We start from the raw sequence: 17,763 nt of genomic DNA on the forward strand, positions 1-17,763 counted from the left end.
ACCCAGTCTTGAAAAAGAAAGAAAAAGATTAGTTTTTCAAATATTGTTATTATTTTTACATGTGCAGCAGTGGGACCCCAAATGATGAGGAAGTAAAGAAAATTTCAACATAACCAATGGCTCGAAACCAGACTGACCCCTTTCGTTTATTACTTTTAATCCTTGTTGAACCTCAGTTGCTAAAACTAAGTATTTCTGAAAAAGGAATATTACGCCAGTGTCATTCTTCTGTTGGTATTCAGCAGTGGTTCACTCATTACAAACTCATTCTGTGAAGCCAAACCTTTTTCTAAGGCAGATAACTTTATTTTAAATTCTGCTGGACAGTCTAGAGTTTCGGATTTTTGAGGAGATTTGTATAAACAACGCACAGAGGCATCTTGCATATTTTCTTTTGATGAAATGTGCAGCTACAAAAATCGTGGGTTTGAATATTTCACTCATCATATAGCATCAATGCAGACAGTGATAAGGTATCGGATACTGTAAAACTTTCACCTTTCATTTTCAGTTTACCTTTTTTAACTGCAAGAATAAACCTCCCTGAACCTCAAAGGAAGATTAGTGCTTTATTAATACAGTGCCGTTTTTCTATCAGCAATTTGCCATTAACCATGATTAGCATGCACAGTAGATTACTGATCTGCATTGTGAACAAGCATGGAGTGTTTAAGCGAAAAAAGAAAAAAAAAAAAGGAAAAAACCACACCCTCTCTTTCCCTGCAGCGAAAACAATGCTGTATGAGGGAGAGTATTACAGAGTGTGCTGCAATGATGAACATTTCCTCCTGTTTCATGTTTAACCCTGCTCATTTCCCACAGTAAGAACTCCGGAAACACACAAGTGTGCACAGCAGCTTGGGGGGAAGATGACTGATGGCTTGTTGTCATGATGTTTGGGATTCTGCCGACGCGAAGCCTCTTGGCTCACCGAAGCTGTGAAGCGCTGCAGTACATACTACAGGCTATTGTTGAGAAGTCCTCGTATTAGCAAGGTATTGCTTCATTGTCACACTGTTGAGCCTGTGCAGAATGCGGTTATCTGTAATGTCCCTGGCCATTTGCACAGTAGTTGCATCGGATTTATTATTACGGTTCATGTACTGTGACATATTTCATACCATTCAACAATAAAGCAAGGACAATTATCAGAATTTCACACTGTGAGTGGATGGATTTTTCTGTTTTCATGTGGTATTCCCTGGATTGTGTGTGGGCTGGGTATAGGCTGAGCTAAATCTTACTTCTGACATCACTATTTTTCAAAAATGCCAATATTTGAAAAACACTGACATGCTCTATCAATCATATAGATAGCCATCTTTCAACAGGTCAATGTGCCACACTTGAATATGTGTTTCTGCTTCTTCTTCAGCTTGGCTCTGACCCTTCCTCTTTATTTCGCTATTTTTCTCTTGCTTTACTGGTCTTTGTCCCTCGGCCATATTACAGCTCTATCGTGATGCTGCGTCGATGAGCCTGAGCTCCATAAACATGGCCTAGATGGTTGTCATCTTCCCCTCCTGGAACTGCATTAAAGGCAGTGACCTCTCTGGCTGGTGGTGACAGTCGTCTGTCAGCGCTGGTTAATTCCCAGTCTTGTGAGGGTCAGGGGCTGACATATAATGAGGCTTGACAGTGTTGGAGGGCTAGACAAGGGTCTGGTGTCAACAGCGGCCCTAGCATCATGTCAGCAGCAGCAGGATGAGGGTTCAGTTCAAACCACGGAGGTAATCCGAGCACGGCCGAGCTGATCCCGGGGCCTCGAGTGCCTATTGACACACATCAGAGCGTGGGCACAAAACAAATTAGCATCAGTCAATATTATCTCCCTCTTCCTGCCTCCTGACATAGCCACCCAAGTGCTGCCATGTTTACCTCCCCTCCAGTCAAAACAACAGAGACAATAGTGAGCGTGATGGAAATAACCTGCACAGGGTTTCAAGAGGATCTTTTTTTGGGCTTTGGAGGCAGATACTCAAATTTCTGGTCGGTGTGTAAATGGGGTGCGGAATTTGGTTTGAGGGATATAAAATTCAGAATTATATTTGTGGCATCCATTTCGCCTAAATTCTGAGAGTATTCTCTTTCTTATTTCTGAAGCCACCTCAAGGACAATTCGTGGTTTAGGGAATACCAGCTGCCCAGAGGAAGGAGCCTCAGCTAAAGATCCCCTGTTTTTTGAGCTAAATGTGATCATATAACTTCTGCTACATAAAGGTGCCGGGCAGCGATGTGGAACAACACTTCAAACGTGCTAATCAAACATATGGCACTTCTAGAAACAAACACCTTATTGTTGTCCTCGTCCTACGAGATAAAAAAGGTTACTGGGTTTTAAAACGTAATTTGAATACGTCCGAGAGCTGCAATAGGCTGAGGCTGCTTCATTTTTTTTTTAATTCGTTTGCATACGAGAAAGCAAGAGATTGCTCACACCTGTTTTTTTCTACCCCCCCCCCCCTTCTCTCTCTCTCTCTCTCTCTCTCTCTCTCTCTGCTGAAAGCCATTACAGAAATACAATTTCTAATACCTCCGCACAGGTCTTCGATCGACTGCAAACAAATTTATATTCAGGCGGTAAACAGAAAGCTGCAGAGATTTATTTATTGAGTGTGGAGGAGAGAAACAAGCTAGCGCGTGAACCCTGAGTAACCTCCGAGCTGACATGAAGATGGATCAGTGCACCATGCAAATGCATGGAGAGAAGGGATATATTGCACTCAGTCATTCAGCACATCGCTGCCTGTAGAATCCCATTAACTCCCACAGCTGGGACCATATTTCTATGCTGTAAGAACGCAGTTAGAAGTTGTTCATTAGGCTGAATTATATTGTAATTACTGCGGACTTAAAAGACATAGGAAACGTTGGTAAAATAAAACGCTTAGAGCAGAAACACACCAATTTAAAATTAAGTTTTTTAATGAAATGCTATGGGTGGCTGTTGTTTCGTACTGTTATCTGAGGCATAATAATAATAATAATAATAATAATAATAATAATAATAATAATAATATCATCATTATTATCATTGTTATTATTATCAATAATAATAATAATAATAACCTTTGAATAATATATTTGATTTATTAATTATTATATTCATTAATTATATTAATTGTATTACATTCATTCTTTTTCACTGATTTCTCGAAGCACAGAGGGACAGGGAAAACATAATAACAATATAATGTCAATATTTAAAAAAAAAAAAATCAAATGTGGTAATATCATTGTTGGTTTTCGGTGACAGATTATTACCATCTAAACCAATTCACACGAAACATGACTCAAACCCATAGTGTAAAAAAACAAAAACAAAACAAAGCCCTGTTTAAATTTCGTGTTTCTTTGGTATTCCACAATTTCTGATCAAAGCTAAAACCATCAAACGGTTTGGAGATTAGACATTAGCACTGGCCCATCGGGATATTCTGAGCTCTACTAATTCCCATTCTTTAAAATGAGCGACACAGTGACGCGCGTATGTGAAAGTAGGTCGCCAAACTTCTGCTCGCACTGTGGAGCCGCATGACATTTTCACTCGCTCTGTTCCTGCAGATCTGCTGCGGAGCCAAAACACATGCAAATTGAGCTGTTTGAATGCTTTTCATGGGGCAGTGTAGGTGGCATGTCCAGCTCACCCGTGCACGTATATCGGGAGGGATTTTTTTTTTTTCTTTGCTTTGTTTTTGTAGCTCCTCAGAGTTCAGACAGCGGCGTTTAGCGTCATTTGCACGCGTATGAAAAGTATGGCGCGGCGATTCACTGCAGAGTAAACACAGATGTTTGGAAAAAGAGCCCAGCCCCAAAAAGAGACTTTGGGGCTGTGTTTGAAAAGAGGATACATGGACACGCTCAGGCTAATCCGGCCGAGGAGCTGGTTTCACCTGGGATGGACATGTCTCTTCCATCGGTTACAACTTTCTTGATCTCCGCTCGGAGCTATTTTCTAATTTTTTTTTTGTTTTTGTATTTGTTCGAGGCTAATTACAAATCTGCTGCCACTGAACTTCTAAATACCAGCTGTCACGACCTCTGAACCCATTACGTGTGCCTTTCACATGACCTAAGCCCTTTGCTAAAGAGGGCCTCGCGTTTTTCAAGAAGCCTTCACGAATTTGCATGATCCATTAGCTGCGTCAATGTAGGCCTATATTATGCTAATTTCGCTTTGGGGGGGGGGGGGTTCCATTGTTGTCTTGAAAAATAACCATTATACAAGAATCGGACCCAAAACATACCTTCTCTGTGTGGGATAAAAAATAAAAAATAAAACACGTCTGGCGTCGTAGCCTACCTGTCTGAATAGGTGAGAGGCCCGTGAAGGCCCCCAGAGTCTGGCATGATGTTGACGAACTTCCTTGCTGCTTTTAAAGTTGTTGGTAGATTTTTTTTTAAATGAAAATTATTATTTATTTGTTTACTTGTGGCCTGCATGGCGCTGCTCGTTGCGCTCGGACACCATTACAATGTTGACCTGAAGCCGGTGTCACACTTTGCTTGCTGGGCTTAATCAGTGTTGTCCTCCCTGATGACAGAGATGTCCAGCCATTGGCCGAGACCAGGAGGGCACGTCATCTCCATCAATCAGGGACCGCCGCTTCTCCACCGAGGAATGTCCCCTCGGCCGTCCAGCCGCCTGACCACGCGTTACTGGACGCATGAGAGGCCGGGCATGAAGTGCAAGCCCGTCCAATGATTATGCAGGGGAGAGGTGATAATGACTTCCTATCAAGAGTTAACGGCCGAAGGGGAGAGTAGCCCTCTGTTCACGGGCTGCTGCCGAGTAAAAGAGGTCATAAACCGGGACCTGGGCGGCAGGACTCATCCTGAACTCGGCAGTCGTGATGAGGAGGGAAAACTGGAGGTGGAAGTTGCCCCAGGATTTCATTCTCCGCTTCCCCGGTACTTCACTCTCTCCAACAGTTTGACTCTGTGCACCTCTTCGGACAGCCCTCCTCCTCATCCTCCTCCTCCTCCTCCTCCTCCTCCTCCACCGTGTGAGACTCTCGAGGGCTTCTCGACACCGGCCTGCCCCCACTCGTCCCGTGTCCCCTGGCGGTGCAGGGCGCAGGGGCAGGGCTCTCCAGGACGCGGATACCGTGCGTCAAATAGCAGCGAGACGCTACTCTCCGATTCTGGGTCACTTACAGAGCAACACCAAATCTACCCTCGCAATGGCCCCGAGATTCACGTCGCCGTGGGACGTTCAGCCGGCTCGGACTGTACCGCGGCGGATATGGATGAAAGGAGTAAAACTTTTGAGTGGATGAGAGTGAAGAGGAGTCAGCACAGGGCGGGTAAGTTTTTTTTTGTCAAGGGAGACTGAGCACGAGAGGAGGGATAAAGTAACCTTGAGACATAGCCTACATTTATCCAGGCTCAGTGAGTTTGTTTGATTTTTAGCCCGGGATAACTTTCATTCATTGCCGGCAAAGTTTGGTCGAAGTTTTCTCCATGAGCTGGAAAAAAAGAGAGAGAGAGAGAGAGAGGAAAAAAAAAGCTGACGTGTTTTGTGCGTCACGGTGCACGAAAGCTGAATTAAAAAAAAAAAAAAAAAAAAAATTCCCCACTTTTTCAAGCAGACCGAGACGTGAGAAAGGCAAATCCGACTGTTCACTCGACGCCAAATCTGAATATGCACACGGGGACTCGGTTACCATTTCCTTAACGGTTCCATGTTAATGTAAATCTGTCAGGCTAGTTAACATGTTTTGCTCCACCTCCTGTTACAAGCAGGATCTAGACTGTACACAAAAGGAGGGTGAAGTACAGTGAAAGGCCTGCTCAGCCTCAGTGTATATGCAACCCCGAGAACGATCAATTATTTACCCTTGCCCTTACTTACCAGTAGCCCTTGAATAATGCAACAGACCACTGCCTGTCGAGACTCTCAGGAAGTTGAGTAAAACTTACTGTTGTAAGCTAGCGTGCTCCCTGAGTATTGATTAGTTGTCTGTTTGTGATGAAAGCCCTGGTGTATTGATTTCAGTTTGCAGCACCTTTACATGTGTCCACCTTTTTAACATAATTGCTGTCACAGATCATCATTTCCCTGACTGATGAGTCCTGGGCAGAGAGCCCACAGAAGAATACATATCCCAGGCTTAAAAGAAATACCAATAGTCTACTAATGTGAGAAATGCCTATCAATCTTCAATTTTATATGACTTAGAGTATCTTATATAGATCCTTCATTTGATCAATAATGTCAGTTGACTTTCTGGCCCTATACTTGGGTTAAGTTTCATACATTTTACACGGAGGGGCGATTTACAACAACACTGGTCCAGTCTTTTGTTTGTTTATTTTTTTTTTTTTCTCCCCAGAACAACCTCTGTTTGCTGTAAGTGTGCTGCTGGCCCAAATGTTCAGTGACCAAAGATGCAGGTTGGTCACTACCACAGACTGTTTGTTTGTGATAAAAGGCCTGAGTTCCTCTGCAAAGGATGCAACAAACACAAAGCCGCTCCAAAATTCAGTTCAGTGGGGAAAGTAATGTGGGCACATTATTTCTGGTGACGTTGCAGTATGGCTATGGAGTCAGTGTGCATGAAAGGTCACATCAGCACCTTTAATTTGACCGCAGTGGTGAGGATATGTGTGATTCAACAAACACAAAACTACAGTCTATGGCTTTGGATTACCTAACTTGCGTGATGTGCATTTGACAGACTGTAAAACATTACAAACAAAACAAAAAACCTTCAAAATTCAGATTAGTGGGTGATGATGTGCATTCACACTCCCTGATAAACACTTTGCTGATGATGCCACTGTGAGAGAAGCAAAAGGCGACATCAGTACCTTTGATTTTGTATAAATATTGCAATGTTGCGAGATGCGACGAAAAGAAACCAACGATTTCCAGCTGGTGATTACCTACTCGCACGTTCAAAATGCAGATTAGTGGGTAAACATTTCTCTGATGATGGCACTGTGAGGGAGGCAAAGGGTGACAACAACGACCTCTGACTGGACGCATAGTCATTTTATTCATAAAACACATTAGCTACTCATCTGGTCCAAATCCGTGTACTTGGGAAAGCCATTTGCTCACAGCCGCCCACGCACACAAAGACATCTCCTCGCACTACTGCTAGAATCTTTGTGACCTCGTTCTGTATCTCTCTGAAGGGGATCATCAGTAGGAGTAACTCATTATCTCTACTGTGTAACTTGTAAAAGAGTCATTAGTGAAAGTATGCTTTCCTCAGGAGGTTGTATTGGTTTTGGCAGAAAACAAAGTCTTGCATTTTCTTCCATGTTGAAAGGCCTCCACAGACCTGCTGTAACTTGATCTCCTGGCTCAGTGTATATACTCCCAGTGCGTCATTCTTCAATTATGCTTTGACAGCACCTGAATTACTGTGGGCTGAATGCCCAGATGACTGAGGCAATGTGTATCGATCTATCCCTTTTCTTCTTCCCCTCTCCTTGGCTTGGAAGGCCCTTCCATTCCCTTTCGCTGGCTGGCTATTTTTAAACGTGCAAGTCATTCCTCAAATATTTAGTTTGATTCTTTTATACCTTCTGGCTGGCATCAATTCTATTATCTTTGGAGCCATTAATCAGAATGTGCATGGGATTTGCACTCCTGAAAGCTGAAGTTCTTAATTACATACAGTTCCTCCGTATTGGTTCTTTATGTTCTCTGTCCTCTAATTCTGAGGTTCGGTTACCTTGACATTCATTTTCTTAAAACACAAATGTCGACATTTATCCCATCACTGACCTTTTCATCTGCTATGCTTTTCCAACTGGCTAGAGGCCTGTTAACCTTCCTCTCTATGAATTGTGGTGGGAGACTTTGGAGTACACCTGGCACAATGACTCCATTATGCAGTAGCAGCAGCACATTTTCTCAGAGGCAAAGATACACTGACAACTACCCGCAATGTCGGCAATGAAAAATCAAGATATAACCGAGATCCTGTCATTCATTGCACATAAGTAGCACAGACGATACTTTAATGTGTAACCCAGAAACCTCAGAGGAAAAAAAACGGAGACATTTGTCATTAATGCGGTGTTTGAAAGGATTTGTAAACTGTTAAACTGTCATTGACACAGAAAGGCCTAAAGGCAAATTATTAATGATTCTGGTGAATACAGTTAATGGACTGTAAACACTACAAAATTGTTTTGAATCGCCAAACATTTCCTTGAATACTTTCATACATATCTATAATATACAGCAACATCTCTTTGTTTTTCTTTTCCTGTGATTTGGTCAGCTGCTCCAGGCCACACACAAACCTTAAGAGTGTAGTCCAATCCAGTACAACAGCCCTGCAGTAAATACGAAATGTTCAGATCCCCCAGAGTCAGATGGTTTTGAATCAAATCTCCGGCCATTTTTCAGGCTGTAGTTTTGGGATGTCGTTGCTTTGGATTGCATGATATTGCAAAGGTGTTTCTGTTATTATGTCCACGCCTTTGGATAACACACAATTCCCCGTCCACCTGTTTAACAGCACCAAAAGATTTTGCAGTGTGCCAATAGGCTACGGCCATAGTCGATGCCTCAGTTAAAAATCTTTGTTATACAGACAGAAAAATGGCTCCAGGGTGAAGACTTTTAATCAACAAACTGGCTCGGGACCAAGTCCTACAAATCATTTTAAGTTTCTTAAAAATAATTTTAGGTCTATTAAATACTTGAATATTTGATTAACTCATTTCCCTTAGTACCAAACAAACCTGTGTTTATTCATTCACTTTATATTCCTCAAAATCAGTATCATATACATCTGTAATAAATATTTTGTTTCATTTCTGAGGATTCATACAAAAGTCATAACTACCTTTAAATGGTGATCAAAGTATATTCTATAAGAATTGTTCCTGTTTCGACTCAATCATAATTTTTCATCTTATTTCCTGGATATGGGCGTGGATAACTAACTAACTAACATTCAGAAGGGTTTTGTGCCTCTTTTGTGAGTAGCCTCGCTGAGCTTGCTGACGACTGTTTTCATGTCCTCTGTTCCCAGCCAGGATGCACACGACCTGTGGGTTCGGTATCGTTGGCTCGGGAATCGGTGCTGTGGAGGCTGGAAGCAGCAGCAGCAGCAGCAGCAGCAGCAGCAGGAGCATCTGCGCGGATGGCCATCCCACGGCGAACGGGGCCCCGAGGACCAGCTTCAGCACCAAGCAGCTGACCGAGCTGGAGAAGGAGTTCCACTTCAACAAGTACCTGACGCGGGCCAGGCGGGTGGAGGTCGCCAGCGCCCTGCAGCTCAGCGAGACGCAGGTGAAAGTTTGGTTTCAGAACAGACGCATGAAGCAGAAGAAATTACAGAGAGACTGGCTGCTCTCCGACCCGGGGCCCGCGGCTCCGCACTCACTCGCCGACACTTGGGACACCTGCCCCTCTGCTGGACCGACCTCGCCAAAACACCTGCCCATGAAGTCCTGAGCCGCGGGAGCCGCGTCGTGCGTTCCACAGCGAGGGCGCCAGCCTGCAGATGTTTTGATTCGCGTTTGCATCGGGTTCAATCAGGCTGCACCTGTATTTGCTTACCACGATGGATGCTTATTGCGAGAAGCGCAATGGCAAGTTTCTTCATGCAAGAGCGGGTCAAAGCAATTTTTCACCCTCCCCGGCTTCAGACTGGCGCTCTGATTTGAATATTAAAATTCAAGTCATTCCGTTGCGCTCCTTTCTACACAATGTCAACGTAGATACAAAGTTGTACTAATCGTCTATAGAAATGGCGGCAGAGTATTTGTGTATTTATTTTGTACAATTTATTCGGGAACAGACTTTATTTGGATATATTTACTCAACGGGACACGCGCTTCCGTGTTTTGTTTAAAATGACACAAACGAATTGTTTCTATTTATTCAAGCTCCCTTTATGACAAAATTTAATTTACCGACACAGAAAGACAACACATTTTTGGCAAGTTGTTACAAATTATTCCACCAAATGCCACTGCTGTTTTCGCACTCAGTTCCAGCTCAGCACTGTGCACGTTTCTTTTCTTGTTTTTTTTTTTTTTTTAAAAAAGCACTTTGTCGCCTACACCCTGCAATTGAGGGAGAGCTCAGATGCACCTGTTGTAGACGAAGCTCGCCTTTGACATGATGTGTAAGCAGATGATTCTCAGGCTAATTTAGCAGAGCTTTAACGCTGCTTTAATGCTGTAGCCTATGTTTTGTCCGGTTCTGAGGTTCCCATTATCCTCAGTCCGCGGAAAGATTAAATTGCCATAATTGACTGATGGATTTATTGACCGATCGAATTGACAGTATTGATCCGTGCTGATCCATCTATTTGAGGCACAAATCCGGGAGCGTTTGCATAAATCTGTAGCTGCATGTTAATGGAATGTAGAAAAATATCACGATCGGGAGTTGTTGCGCCTTTTATTGCCCTTATACATGCGTCGGAAAAATGATCATTTAGCCTGAACACTCATGCGGGAGAGCAGAGAGTAAAACGCTCGGTGTGCTGTTTTGCAGATCGGCCGATAAATTGTCTGGCCCCAGCAGTTCGAGCAGCTAAATATTCCTTCCAGATTCGCATCCCATCTCACGGAAAGTAAATGATTATAAACCCGGCCCTTAAATATTCCCACCGCCACGATGCGTTGCTATCATGTTAATGTCATTTTTAATATCAAGTTATGATTCATCAGCCACTTTAATTTTATGTTAGGGGATATTTTTGTTTAGCTTTTAATTAGCGGTGTTTGCACTGGATACGAAGGTTACCTCATATAAATGATAACAAGGCATTCAACTTAAAGCAGCTGGGCTGTTGTTAGTCCGAAATAAATAAATAAAAAAGATTGAATCAAAATGGACCAATTAGGTCAGTGAAATTTTTCAACAGGTGTCTAAATAAAATACAACTAACAATAATCATAGTTAGTCGACAGCTGCACTTCTGCAGGGCGCAGCAGTGGACGTGAAGGCTGCAAGGCCAAGCTAATATATGCAGTTACACCAGAGTTCACCTCTCACCTCTTGACCTTTGTCTTGCCTCGGGACAACGATGACCCGGTCAGCGGCTCCGAGAGAGAAAGATAGACCATTAATTTAGGTGACCTCGAAGTCTGAGCTTTTTCTCTTTCTCTCGTTTTCTTCTTCTTCTTCTTTTTTTTTTTTTTTTTTTTTTTTCCCCAACAAGCAACTCAGAGCGCTTTTGTTCTGGTGGTGGGTCTCTGTGTCCACACAATAATATTTCATCGAGCTGAATAGAAGGGCGACCAGGCCATATGATAATTGTTCATATTATAATTCAATTCCAGGCCAGATAATGCTTTTTTTCCCCCTACACCTAGAGCTGACCTAATTTTTGCCCTATCTCTTATTTTAATAAGCTAAAAAGTATGCTACTGGCTCACTTCATAAACTGGATGAGAGCGTCTTTTTTGCCCAATAGGTTTTGGGATATAAACTACAGACCTATTTTTAACAGCAAAGTTGGAAAATTAAAATTACTCGAGCATACTTCACATTTAATATGATTCAATCTCAGAACCAGTATAAACAAAATTTAGAACACCTATTCATTAAATGCTTGCTGCTTACATATTCCATGCATATCTGCTGAAATAATTTTTTTTTTAAAATTCAGACATGAATCCTTTCCAAACAATATATTTTATAATGTTCATCTCATTAATATTAACTAAAAACCAGAGAGGAATACAAGCTCAAACTGTCCGCTGCCAGCTTCTGACAGCACAAACATTTAAAAATTTAATTTGTAATTGATAAGAATGATTTTACATGCAAGTGTCGAACCAAATTTATTTTAAATTTACATTTAAATAAAATACACACCATTAATGTCACCTTTTCTATAAGAAATGACAAAAAGTGGAATGTTTAAAGAAACTATCAAATGCGTCCATCTTTTTTTAATGCAGATACAGTAAGTGTGCTCTTGTGAAGGTTATGAGGATGATGATGCCTAAACAATGTGATGATAAAACCAAACATGTTCTCTCATGTCCAGTGTTCCTGCTGTGAAGTGTGTTAGGTTGACCTCATTAGAAACATCTTATCATCCTGTGCAAATATATTCCCTTGCCAAAGGGCTTCAAGCTACAGGTTGTAATGTGCACAGATGATCCTTGCAGCAGGCGTGCAACCAGACTTATTTTTCTTTTTAATCTAAATTTACGTCATCACAGTTTCTTCTGAATAATACATTTGCTTAGAAATACGCAACAATTTAAAAATAGCAACAAGAAAATGTATGTTGAGAAAAACTTAATGTGAATTATAAGGGTGAGGTGAAGGTGAAAAGAAGAAGGGATTTATTTTGGGTGAACTATCACTTTAATTTCGTTCCGTGGCAGCTTCAGCATTTGCCTCTCAATTGATGAAAGGCAAACCTCATTGTTTGTTCAGATCTGACATTTAGTTTGAAAGCATTTGAGTGTGACTCTACTCTGATGAATCTGTGCTCTTCTGTAATCCCTTCCTGAAGATGTACGGTTGGTTCCCAAGACTGACAGCTGTGGAGCGCATGTACATTTTTGAGCTGAGTTATTTTGGTCTTATTTTCCTCACATTCACCATGTGTTTGGTGAATGTGAGGAAAATAAGACCAAAATAACTCAGCTCAAAAATGTATTACTGCCACAGGTAGTAGCAATGTTGACACTGAAGAAATTAGAGTTTTCTTCGCCTCTATTTTTCTCCTCTAAAGCAATAATTTATTGTGATGAAATTGATTCCAGATCTAGTTTAATTTAATTTAAATCAATAATAAACATCTTTATAATGAAGTACAATAGCTCTAACATTATTTGTAAAAGAGAATTTACTTGCTGCATTTTTTTGATAAAACACCCCAATTGAGATGTTAAAGTGAAACCACTGATGTATTAGCTCACACTGAATAAGGCTATTGACAGTCTCTATTTTCTTCTGTATTGTCTTTTATTGCGAGTTAACTGATGTTTGCAGCTGCTACAATTCTCCAGAGGAGCGCTGATTGGCATGAGCAATGAGATATCATATGCAGCTTACAGAATATCTTGCATTACATTTTAAATTAACAGATATAAGTGGGTTCCTTCTGAGCTCATTGTAATTAATGCTAAGTTGACCTAAAATTAACTTAATGCATAATATGCATGTAATATCCTCACCAGTGCTCAGGGGAATGAAATCAATTGATCAAGTTAAGCTCTTTCTAACTCCATGTGAAGCTCTTATAGATAGCTCAGTTGTTGTTGTAATTACTAATCATTTGAATGTTCTCCTCCCTTTTAGTTTTTCTGCTTGTCTGATTTTACTGTTTTTCTTATTTTGTGAGGACTTTCATGCACTGTTAGTCCTTTTGATTGGTGTCATTCACGCTTTTGACTACCAAACAATTTTTACATCAAGAAAGTTGAAATGAAGTGCACCTGTTTGTGTGTGAGTGAGTGTGCCGATGCATATTTGGATGGTCTGTGTACAATTACACAAATATGTGTTTTGTTTCCGAGGTGCTACTAATCAAGCACTCAAATAGATACAAAGCACCTATTTGAATAATTGTTCACTCACTCACGCATGCACGCATGCACACACACACACACACACACACACACACACACACACATGCACACCCACACACACACACACACACACACACACACACACACACACACACACACACACACACACACACACAGATCCATACATTACACATTCTGACAGAGCTACACTGAAAAACATGCACACCGATCCAGTCCTTGCCTTTCCTCTCCTGCTCCACTCCAGGGAGCAGATGTTTGGGGACAGCTTACAGCCTCAGCAAATTTGTGTGTACAAAGCAAACAGCAGCACTCAGCACTTCTGGCTGCAAAGGGAAATTTGCTCTGGGGGGGGGGGGGGCTTTGAGTCAATACAAGGTGTCATGAGGATGGGAAGAGAGTGAAAAAGATTCAGAAGGGGTGCACTCAGAGGTGAAACTGTGTCAAGGTTGTGAGGCTGTTGCTTAGGAAAATCCTCCCTTTTACTGAGACATCAGGTGTTGTGTGCCAGAGCAGTGCAGAACCGCTACGATATACAGTATCACCCTGTGGCATCATGCAGCATCAGTAAAATCACCCAAGGTGGCCCCACATCATATCTGATTCTCCATGACCTTTTCTGTACAGTTCTGTCTACTCACTAGTTTGGATTGCCCTTTATAAAGTTGCAGACAAGCACAAGTGAAGGGGAAAAAAGAGAAAACAATCCAATGAGCCTTTACAGAGTTACTGCATCTGAGACATCAGCTATAACCTAGGACCAGCTATGCTAATGATGCCATTGATATAATCTACTGGTTTAATGACACTGGTCCTGTAATGGTATGCTGCCAATGCTCTCTGCATCATAAAGAAAAACTGTAATATTACCTTTAATAAAATTATCAATGGCAATGTCCTTGTCTAGCTGACAAGACATCTCATGAAATTAATAATAATTCATATTATTATTATTATTTTTAATATTCTAAAGACATAAATAAATACATGTTTTTGGTCCTTTCTCCCTTCCAAAATGTTTGCAGTGCAGCTTTACCTCATACGGTTGGCAAGATGCTGCACAGTCTTTTGTAAATAGGCTAAAACGTACACATACACTTTTATGTCCAAAAATTTGTGCAAGAACGTGCATTTTGACCTCTCATCGGTGTTTTATATTTCCCAAACAAACCATCATAAATGAGCCCTCCGATGCTTATTTGTCTGAACGAAGGTTGCCCCCTCCTCCTCTCCCCTTGGGGTGAGGTTGCCATAGTGACAGATTCATAGCCATATGGAGGGAAAGGAGAAGGGGAGCTGGATGAAGGGGTGGGGCTGCAGGGGGGGGGGGGGGGGGGGCAAAGGAAAAGGGGATGGGTAGAGGTTTGAGGACGTTGGCGCTCTGTCTTTCAAATTTGTCTTTGTGTTTCATCTGTCAATCAGCCATCCGTGTCAGTCTCTGCTCAGTGAGGGAACAGTTCATGAACTTTTCTCAATCAAGTCTCTGTCAGGTGCCATCTTGGCTGTATTTCATGAGGGAAAGGATTGATTCTCCTGCTGGCTTCACAGCCCACAAAACATGGTATGTGCAGAGGCACCATCGGCAAATAATTCAGTGGAAATGTAAATTCATTTGGAAAGCTGCGTTCATATTTTGCAATCTCAGGCCATTTAGCTGTTTACACTAATGACCAATCAAAATGAGAAAAACAAGCATACAGATGTTTTTGCTCCTCACTAATTAGATTCAGATGATGTAATCAACCTTTCAGCCAACCTGAGGACAGCTTGACAATGGACAGGGAGAAAGGGAGAGAGGGAATGGGTGAGAGAGCGAGAGGAGGGGGGTGAGGGATGAATCAGCGACCAAGACTGGCCTTGCTGCTATAAAAACACATTTTTTCATCAGCCATTTTATGCAAAAGGGGAAGCCCAGGTGCTCAATCAAACCTCACGCCTACTGTTTTATTTTTCATCTTCACCCCTCCCAGTGCTTCTCCGCACAAACCTTCTGTGTGCTTTCCCTCTACCTTCACACCATTCTTCTCCTCCTCTTCCCTCTCTCCACGTCATTTGTCTTCCCTCCTGCCTCTCCGCTGCCTGCTCTCCAACTGATATGAGAGAGTGACCCGGCAGGCCCTCAGGGGTCAAGTGATACAAGGTCATTGGCAGGTCATCTCTGCTGACTGGTTGACCTCTAAAAGGACATCCGGAAGAAGCCAATCAGGTCTTGCTCCTTCCCCCCTAAGGCGGATCCCCCCTCCCCAGCTCATCAGCAGCCTGTGTCACATGACCAGGGTGAGGCATCTGACGGAGGATGATTAATGACGCTTTTAGTACCTGTTTAGAATGAAGCTGTCCACACCGCACTGTAATTACCCACTCCCAGGCGGCAGCTGCCCAACATAATTGCTTTTTGTTTGTTGACCTGGTTTATTGAGGAGAAAGATGGCTTTGGCTGGGGAAGATGGTGCTATGTACAATATACAGAGGTGAGGATGTATGTATGTTAAAAATTTGGGTGACAGTGTGTGTTTGAGATCAGTGTAAGCCACAAAAATGTGAGTGAGAAGTTCTGTGTGTTAGCTTTGTGTGCATATACAAGTGACACAAGAGAGAAAGGTACATCAAATTATAGTATATTGCGTATGCATATCTTAAAACCAAATGAAAGTAGATATGTAGACAGGGTATGCGGCTACAAGATGTCAGTCGGGAAGCGAGACATGCAACCCTCCCACATAAGGTCAGAGAAAGCCACAGTCTTCTTGTGCAAGATTGCTTCATACCACTGAAAATACGCAAGTATTCAGCATGCACAGTTATGGAGGGGTTAGTTCTGTTGTGCATAATTTATGTCAACATTTCAAAAGCCACTCTGCACTGTGTTGCTCTGAAAATTCAAAACTAAGTTCAGAAGGTCAATGGAAGAGATCCCCCCTCCCCCTCCTTCTTTGGCTACATCCCTAAGGCAAATATGAAAATTTCAGTACCTGCGGCGCAGTGCCACGAGGACAGTGACAATGAAACCCAGATAAACAGCCCCTCATTTGACCTATGGAGAGCATAAATTTACTGCCCATAAATCCTTGAGTGTTTCAGCTCCGTTTGGCACATTTGCCGTGCCTCTCTACCCAGACAGAGAGAGGCCAGTGTCGGGTATCAGTGCTGCTGTATGAGCAGCTTTCATCCTGCTCCTAGTTCTCACATAACTCAGTCCTGGAGCCTTTATCACCGGCTCATAAATAACTAGGCTATCGCCTGATAATGTCCGCTTAATGCTTAGTCAATAAAGCCCACAGTAAGAGGGGCCTTTTTTAGCCTCTCTCCTGTACATAAATATAAACAGTGCAGTAGATTGATGTGATGGGCAGGCTGTTTCTACACTGGGACAAAAAAAGGCAGCATGTGGGCTCAGGAGCTGAAGGTAGGCTGTGGGGCTGCAGGTGTTTAGAGGAGATAGTGGGCTGTAATGAGGGGGCTGCAAGAGAAGGGCTGAGTGGATAGCCTTGACTGATCACCTGTGAAAGGCAAACACACACATATACACACAAATGATAGCGCACAGACACTAACGCACAAAGGTACATAAGCACGTAGTCACACTCATTCACACACCCACACACACACACTAATGCCATCATTAGTTAACCCATTGGTGTCGATGCCTGGTACACAAAAGCTCATCCTCCCTATTTGAAGGGCATTAGAGCATTATGATAAAGAGACTCCCCAATGAACTGCTTTTATAAGTTGTTCTTGATAAGCATCTTTTCTTAATCTATCTACACATATGCAAGAACAACCATACACTGCTGCCACAGAATTATATCCAGGGATGTAAGTTTTATTGTTTTGGGCACATTGCCGGGACAGTTATCGACCATTCGCACTTGTCATCAGACCATCCAATTTCAGTGTGGCGCCAGGGGCAGCTGTAGTCAGTGTGATGGCTGGAATGGGATCAGACTGAGCCCTGGGGAGACAGAAGAGACTGACAGGGATGTTGCCGGGTTGAACGAGGGGGCTGATTGTGATCCATGAGTTCGTCAGTGCAGCAGCACCTGGGCTGGGAGTAGCAGCTGGGAGCGAGGGGCAGGGTGACACAGAGTGGGTTCATAATAAGAGGGATGATCCAATCAGCTCATATTGACATACTTGGTAGGGTGCAGTTGGTGGTTTGGTTGTTAAATGAACGTTTACTCTACAAACATTTAGTCAGAACAGGCTCAGCCGCAAGATTGGGCAATTCACGAAACAGCACAGAAAACCCCGCTAAATTATTTG

General features: G+C 42.5%; 1 protein-coding gene across 1 annotated transcript; it reads left to right on the plus strand.

Annotated features, from left to right (window-relative positions):
• The first annotated feature begins 4,726 nt into the window (after nt 1-4,726).
• Nucleotides 4,727-9,427, plus strand: hoxc1a (homeobox C1a). The gene is made up of 2 exons (XM_040151597.1): nt 4,727-5,306; nt 9,003-9,427. The coding sequence occupies exons 1-2, from the start codon at nt 4,727-4,729 to the stop codon at nt 9,425-9,427; spliced, it is 1,005 nt and encodes a 334-aa protein (XP_040007531.1).
• Nucleotides 9,428-17,763: the final 8,336 nt, after the last annotated feature.

Source organism: Xiphias gladius, chromosome 18 (assembly GCF_016859285.1).
Source record: "Xiphias gladius isolate SHS-SW01 ecotype Sanya breed wild chromosome 18, ASM1685928v1, whole genome shotgun sequence".
In the NCBI taxonomy this organism is placed as follows: Eukaryota; Metazoa; Chordata; class Actinopteri; order Istiophoriformes; family Xiphiidae; genus Xiphias; species Xiphias gladius.

What these genes read in the sequence shown, in the direction of transcription:
- hoxc1a (XM_040151597.1), top strand. Translation starts at nt 4,727, where the DNA reads ATGACTTCCTATCAAGAGTTAACGGCCGAAGGGGAGAGTAGCCCTCTG. An exon ending in GAGGAGTCAGCACAGGGCGG is followed by an intron (nt 5,307 to 9,002) that starts GTAAGTTTTTTT and finishes CTCTGTTCCCAG; the next exon opens with CCAGGATGCACACGACCTGT.